At 31.5% G+C, this 7,827-nt stretch overlaps 1 protein-coding gene across 2 annotated transcripts; it reads right to left on the bottom strand.

Annotated features, from left to right (window-relative positions):
* Positions 1 to 332: 332 nt before the first annotated feature.
* Positions 333 to 6,610, bottom strand: LOC145166427 (DELLA protein GAI1-like). 2 transcript variants are annotated; one of them, XM_079085404.1, is made up of 3 exons: positions 4,547 to 6,610; positions 1,928 to 2,035; positions 333 to 498 (listed from the first exon to the last, which is right to left on the bottom strand). In XM_079085404.1, the coding sequence occupies exon 1, from the start codon at positions 6,383 to 6,385 to the stop codon at positions 4,679 to 4,681; it is 1,707 nt and encodes a 568-aa protein (XP_078941530.1). In that variant the 5' UTR covers positions 6,386 to 6,610; the 3' UTR covers positions 333 to 498; positions 1,928 to 2,035; positions 4,547 to 4,678. The 2 variants fall into 2 exon arrangements, with proteins under 2 accessions (XP_078941530.1, XP_078941529.1); XM_079085403.1 differs by lacking the exon at positions 333 to 498 and having other exon boundaries at positions 1,742 to 2,035.
* Between the last annotated feature and the right edge of the window lie 1,217 nt (positions 6,611 to 7,827).

Raw genomic sequence — 7,827 nt, 5'->3', positions numbered from 1 at the left:
AAAATATGACTTTAAAAGATATTAATTCTCTAAATTCGGACATTCTGTAGGAACACATTTTCTGACAACATACAAATTATGACAAAATGCATATTCTAACATAATACATATTCTAACAGAATACATATTCTGATTGAATGAACCTCTTGAAGAATATCTAAATTTTAAACCATGAATTAAAGAATAACAACATTCTTAAAGAATAATCATCTATTATTAATATTATCAAAGTTAAACAAACAAACAAACAAACACAATTTTTATATTATTCTACTTCAATATTCTAATAGAATATACTATTACATATAATCTTATCATTCTATTGTAGATTATTCTATTAGAATATACGACGAATATTGTTTTCTTTTGTGAAGGCCGGTGATCATTGTTCATCTCTATCTCACACCATCATCCAACCTTCAGGCCCTTGATCATCATATTCCTTTCATGCATTATGTGAGAATAATTGACATAGAATCGAGCACTCCATGAGAATAACTGTCATGAAATCGAATTATATAGAATACATACCACATGGTCAAATTTTCTTCTAGACATTTCCACAAACACTTGTTGTGAAACTTATATATAATAGAGAATCAAAGCTCAAAATGTAGAAAAAGAAAGATCCAGTAGGTGAAACGATTTAAAAAGGGTAAATCAAAACTACATAATGTTGATGAGAAGAACATATTAAATATTAAATTTGGTGTGAAACTAACTACATAATTATTTGAGGTCCATGAGATGACATCCCATTTTGACTATTATATTTTAAAATGGATCCGTCGGATCAAATTCCAATTAAATTACATTATGAAATTGATCTTTGAGAAAAAGAAAACAAAAAAAGAACCGACCATATGCTCAAATTTAGAAACAAAAGAGGTAGTATTGGTTCTGTCATAATTGATATATAATGCATATCTGTCATGAAAATCATTTTACTCAATAAGCAAGTGGTGTGAGACAATAGGTTTCTAACTAGCAATTTAATTACCTATTATTTTGAAAGATAAACTATACTGAACAGCTTGTATAAAGGTTTGAAAAAAATATATAATAAAAGGTCAAACAATCTAAAAATTGATGAATGACTATGAGTCATAAAACATGTGTTCTTGATTTCGTATTGTTGATTTCATATTCTATAAGAATAAGAAACAAATTCTAGTTGAAATCCAATATTTTACAGAAGTCCAACCTGCATTCTATTTCGTTTTGCCAAGACTACAATGAAAAAACGATTAGAAAGCTAAATTATACCTATATGAATAATTAACTATCAATTATCACCTGAATATAAACTTCAAACTTTATAAAATTAATTGTCGATCGTCAATGGAAAATATAACAGTGATCAATACCCATAATGGTTATCGTATAAAAATAAAAGGTATTAAAAACTGCTCATATATATAAAGGCAAAAAGTATTATAAACTTTAGCTCTAGATAATCAGTTTTATAATTTCTACATATATAAACATAGAAATTGCAAATTGCACTATTGATCCTTCATCACATATAAATTACCAATTGCCAAATTGTTCATAAATTGAATAACGGAAGATTATTAACTAATTTCACCAAATTGTGAATACAGAAAATCAATGAATATTATTAACTAATATCATCACAACTTTCATATACACTCTAATTTGAAGCAGATGAACAGAAGCACATAATTCATCACAAAAAGAAAAAAATTCACAAAATAGATACATAACAGTGAATGAAGGAATGAAAGCAACTACATATAATTTGTCCATGGAAGATACTTTATAGAGAGATGTAAAAGATTACTTCCCATGTGAACAATCAGTTCTTCTAACTATAGATTTGGCCCAAGTCTTGCACTAAATTCAGTATCAGAAGTGTTAAACTGTATGTTTAAGAATAAATTACATGATAAAAATGAAAACTTACTCAAGCAAAGAGAAAATGTCCTTCAAAGCTTACGGTTCCAATGAGTAATTGTCGCATATTGTCGACTCCATGAATTGTTTGCTCCATCTCTTTTAATTCCTTTAGATTCTGCAAAGTCAGATTTGCTCTCAATATAATTCCAAATCCATTTTCATCTTCCGATTTTGGGAGAACTAGTTGATTGCCTTCGATTTAGGCAGATTCGATGTGGTGAAGATGGGTGAGAGGATGATCAACCAACGATTTTAGAGAAATAGAGGGAGAAGATGGAAAGGGTGTGTGACATGTTGTTCGATGGTGGTGTTCAACGGCACCGTTGTGTGAAGTTCGGTGTTCAACGACGGTTTATGTGGTCACTTAGGGTTTTAAAACCTTAAACTAACTTGCCTAAATTAAAAATATTAATAGCTAAGATTATAATTTTATCATTATTTAGGTTTTTTAAATGATTGGCACACAATCATTTCTACATCCACATAATAATTAGTTAGAATAGTTGAATATATATATATATATATATATATATATATATATATATATATATATATATATATATATATATATATATATATATATATATATATATATATATATATATATATATATATATAAAGGGTAAGAATCATTTGAAACCATCATATTTTGTGAAACATGCGGACGCAATCATAACCATTCATTTTAAAGATCAAAAAAAATATTTTTAAAATGCAAAATAATGAAAAGTTTTCGAAAAAAAAAAATTTAAAATATTATTTTCATCATTTATATTTTCAAAAAGAAAAATAAATAAACTAAAAAATTATCGTTTTTTTAATACCTATGAAATATTCTAATAGAATACTCTAGTATAAAATATACAACAAAACTGTTAGAATATTCAAATATTCGACTAGAATATTCAAATATTCGACTAGAATATTAGATTACATATATTCAAACAATTTTAATAGAATATTAGAATATTCTACAAATTCTAACAGTTTTAGTAAAATATTAGAATATTTTATTATATATCTAACAACTCTAATAGAATATTAGATTATTCTAACATTCTACAAATTACATTTGAATATTATACTGTAATATTCTATTAGAATATTTGACGTACATTTAAAAAAATAATATATATATTTTTATTTTTTTTAGGTAATAAAATGACAAAAATAATAACTAAAAAAAGAATTTTCGAAATTTTCCTTTTATTTTGCATTTTAGATTTTTTTTGTTGAACGTGACTGGTTAGGTTAGTGTTAATACTCCAATTCTTGTTAGCACCAATGATCGAATACATCCTCATTCTCTCATACTAAGAGACTAAGCCTCTACCAATTGGGTTATTCCCAACTAGTTTATAACCCGTGAGAATGAAAAAATTTAAAATTTAAAATTAATCTAATTAGAATGAAAAAAAATTTAACTTAATGTTATTAATTTAATATAAATAGAATGAAAAATTTTAAAATTTAAAATTTAAAATGAAGAATCAATTATTAATTTAATGTAATTAGAGTGAAAAATTTAAAATTAATAATTAATTGGTTGACAAGTGGCATGATAGGTTAAATATAGTTATTAATGAGAAGTTATAATAGTATGACATTTGTCAATAGAAGAATAAACCTATTCATTTATTAGAATAGGAAAATTGGCATTTTGCATTTTAAATTTATTTATTTTTTATTTTTTGATCTCCAAGATGAGTGGCTAGGATCATATCTCCATGTCTCATAAAATTAACATGGTCTCAAATATATATATATATATATATATATATATATATATATATATATATATATATATATATATATATATATATATATACATGGAAATTGTAATTTGGAAAACAAAAAAATCCTTAAAAAACCCAAAAAATCATAAAACTGCATAAAAAGATACTTAGAGATCACAAATCTTTTTTTTTTTTTTTTTTTGACTTTATATGTACAAAAATCACAGTTTTTTTAATAAATTCGTTGAAAAAAAAAATCGATTTTTTTCAGCGAATTTATTAATAAAGTTGCGATTTTTGTATATATAAAGTCAAAAAAACGTTTTGTGATTTCTAAGTATTTTTTTTTATGTTTTTTTATGATTTTTATGTTTTTTTTAGGGTTTTTTGTTTTCCATAGAACTTTTATATATATCATCTTCATCTTTCTCATTTTACGGCTAGGTTTTATTACATGATGTATCACTTTTCATTGGAAAATTTATTTGATGGAATTTGATCCTAATCAATGCTCTTACTTTCCCACTATTCACTTTCACTTTGAGAATTTGTGATAAAAAAAAGCTTCATTTCATTTCATGATATAGACACTTTATTATATAAAATTCTGTTTATAGTAATTTATATAGATATTTTCTTAGAGGATGAATAAGTTTCCAACTAAATCAATTTCATCATAAATTGTGTATCTTTTAAATTACGTATCAAGCACGAAAGTATAACAAGTTAGATGATGTAAACCGATTTCTAATAGTTCAATAGTTCCGTATGATATTTAGTCTATGCTAATTATTTTATAACAAAACTAAAACTGTTTGTTTTGTATATATTTAAAAGAAAAAGATTAAAAAAAAAAAAAAAAAAGATAAAAACATGAAAGAAACAAATACCAAAAAAAATGTTGCTCTACGAAAGTGGGCCACATGAGTCCCATTTAGTACTTCCAGCTCAGCAGTTGAAAGTTGAAACCCAGTTGACACCAATTTACCATGTTTAGAGCAACTGTGTTGACTCATCCGAGTTCACCTGAGTTTCCAAGCGGAGGTGGTGATCAGAGGTCGAGTATGCCAACCCAACATCAAGCACCCATTGTTTTCTTGTACCTTATACCCAATAGCACCGGCGAAGATTGCCAGTAACATACTAGCCTGCCGGAAGGCGTTGGAACCAAAATGAACCGCCTGAAATCCGGCTGACTCAAACCGAGTCTTCCACTGAATTAGCGTCTCGTGTCGCTCAACTCGGTCCTCACCTTCGCATGCAACCACGTTACAGATCTGTTTCCCTAGATACATCTCCGACATGACCTTATCTTTATTATACGTCACCGGAGAACCACTACTAATACAGCTGCTCTCCAGTGAGTCGAAAAGGGTGGAATAGTAATTCAAAGACTCGTTGAACCTTTCCATAAAATCAACCCCGTTATGGTTGGCTTCTTGCTCCACCACTGTTATAATCTCCGGCTTCATAGCCTTCACCGTTGATAACAGTTTCTCGAAAGCTCCGGGTTTAGCTAGCGACTTATGGAAGTCAAAAATTGAATTAACGGCGATCACCTCATCGGCTCTCAGATCAAGCATACCCGGTTCAATATCGGCCAAACTCTGGACAATCAAAGGTTTATACTCGAACTTGACATGAATTGCATCAGCCAACTGACCCAACTTCCAACCGGATTCCTGCATATTATCTATACTATCCACCGGAGCCATGCCAATTCCGGTTAATCGGAACGAAGGAGAACCACCAGGTCTAACAGCCAAAGCTTGCATCAACGCCGGCCATTGCGTACCTTGTTTCATACTAAAATCAATCACATGAACCCTATCTTTGCCGGAAAAAGCTTCGAGTATCGCTTGATTTGCAGTGAAGTGGGCGAATTTCATATACGGGCCCGCCTCGTAAAAGTGGGTCTGAAGAAGATCATTATACGCCGGCGAGTCTAGTGGGGTCTGAGGCCGAAATCGGTAGATTCGCCGGGCAAGTGCTTCGGAGAAATAACCGGCAACTTTCTTCATCGGTCCCGGCTGAGACACAGCTAACATTCCGGCATGTTTCACTAGGTTTTCGGCCAGTTGGATCTGCTGTTCATGTACAGCTCTTGCACACGCAAGCAAAGTGTGTACAAGACGAATCCCGTTATCCTGTGAATCCACGAGTACCACGGCGTTTGGATTGTTTGAAGTCGACGCCACCGACACCCTTGAGGGTTTCATTCTTTTAACCGGAGACTGAATCGTGACAACATCCGGGACCGATACAAGATTTCCCATGAAGACAGAAGTTGGTTGTACCGCCGCGGTTGCGTTATCGTTCGCTGGAACGTCGGCGATGGCGGTGGCGGTGTTCATAGCGGAGTCATCGGTCACGAGTTGTTGACTTGTAGGGTTCAACTCGACCATCATAGTCTCAAGCCATGTCGATAGATTGGAAGGATTGTAATGAACAGAATCGGAGGCAAGTTGAGATAATTCGACGTCATTCACCAAAGCTTCTTCAAGATGCTGAATTTTATCGGCGACTTCAGCCATGTCGGACGATTTAAGATTGTACCCGAGCATCGCAAACAACTCATCATCGCCACCATCTTGTTTTCCAGTTTCATCCCACATATTTGATTTCCCGGGCACATCAGACCTCCAATCCGAAGCCCCACCGGGTGCCGCGGAGGAGCTGCCGCCGCCGTCATTGAAGTTGTAATCTTCTTGTGGCTGACCCCTTTTCATTTTTTATTTTCTCCTTCTGATTCTCTCTCTCTCTCTCTCTCTCTCTCTCTCTCTCTCTCTCTCGCTCTATGTGGATATGATTCCTAAATAGGGAATCGAAAGTGGGTTATGAGTTACGAATTTGTGAATGGATGAAGAATCGGAGCATAAACGAATAGCAGATAAGAGGTACTTTCTTAGGGGTGGGCGTGACCACCTATGAACAACGGACAACATCACCATCCTCTAGTTCCATCTTATTTAAATATTATTTATGATGGTTGATAATAAATAAATCAATATGGTTACATCAATGATGTAATACAATGGATTTACTCTCTTTATTATTTTATTTGACAATGTTATTAATTTTTGTAATACTGAAATGATATATGTAATATATTAATACATTAAATTGTTAGAAAACAATATATAGCATGTTGTTCAACAACATATGTACAAAAAACATATAGATTCTATAAAGTCAACATTGTTTCGGTTATCAAGAAAAATGATTTTCTTTGGCAGATTTCTATTAACTAATAATCATAATTTGAGTTTGATAACATTAATTTTGATTCATACACTTTCTTATTGTACCTTATTAAAGGGATAGTTTCAAGTATAGTGGATTGTTGAAGGTTAATCTAGATTTCGAGTCGATTTGCTAATTATGATGGTAGTTAGTTTATAAGATACTTATTTGGTAGTTATTTGTAGAATAGATTGGTAGTTATTGGGTGTTAGTTAAGTTAGTTATTAAACACCAATACGAAGGGATGTGATGGTTAACATGGAGGGTTGCGTTGGTTGGAGTAGTGTCTCTATATATGTGCATGTCTATATGTTGTAATCACTCGAGTTAATGAAATATTATTTGTTTATAATGTAAAGAAATGTTCATGTGTATACACATTATTGCAACAAAATTCCTACAACTTTTCTTTGTTTATATTAACTCCAACAAAGTGGTATCAAAGCTTATAATTCATGGTTTAAGAGGGTATATAGACAACTTGTCAAATATTAGAAAAGTTGAAGTTTGTTGTTTGATCGAGTGGTCATACATTTGGATGAACAGATTTTAAGCAATGATTGTTGGTGATGTTAATATCATCTGGTATTTTGTGTAATTTGGGCTGACATTTAAGCTAAGGGGTTTATCGTTTGTACTCTATATTATATGTTTGGTGAATACGGATTGCATACATACATAAGATCGAATTATAAGTCGATACAACAGAAAAACAGGAATCAAGGGGGCCATGCCCCCTTGCAAGGTCCTAGGGGCAGCGCCCCTAGCAAGGTCCAAGGGGCAGAGACTCTAGCGGTGGTCTGCCATCACCCTACTCATATATCCTAATCTGTCATGTATATATACGGTTCTTCCTTTGAGCCGTATACAAAAGCTTTTTCTCAGCTCTTCTTCTAAACGAAAATAGAACTCTCTGACAATTTGGCTT

Source organism: Lactuca virosa, chromosome 3 (genome assembly GCF_052849685.1).
Source record: "Lactuca virosa cultivar CGN04683 chromosome 3, Lactuca_virosa_CGN04683_v6, whole genome shotgun sequence".
NCBI lineage: Eukaryota > Viridiplantae > Streptophyta > Magnoliopsida > Asterales > Asteraceae > Lactuca > Lactuca virosa.
Note: the sequence above shows the minus strand (reverse complement) of the source record. Positions and strands in the feature narration are given on the sequence as shown.

What these genes read in the sequence shown, in the direction of transcription:
- LOC145166427 (XM_079085404.1), bottom strand. Translation starts at nt 6,385, where the DNA reads ATGAAAAGGGGTCAGCCACAAGAAGATTACAACTTCAATGACGGCGGC.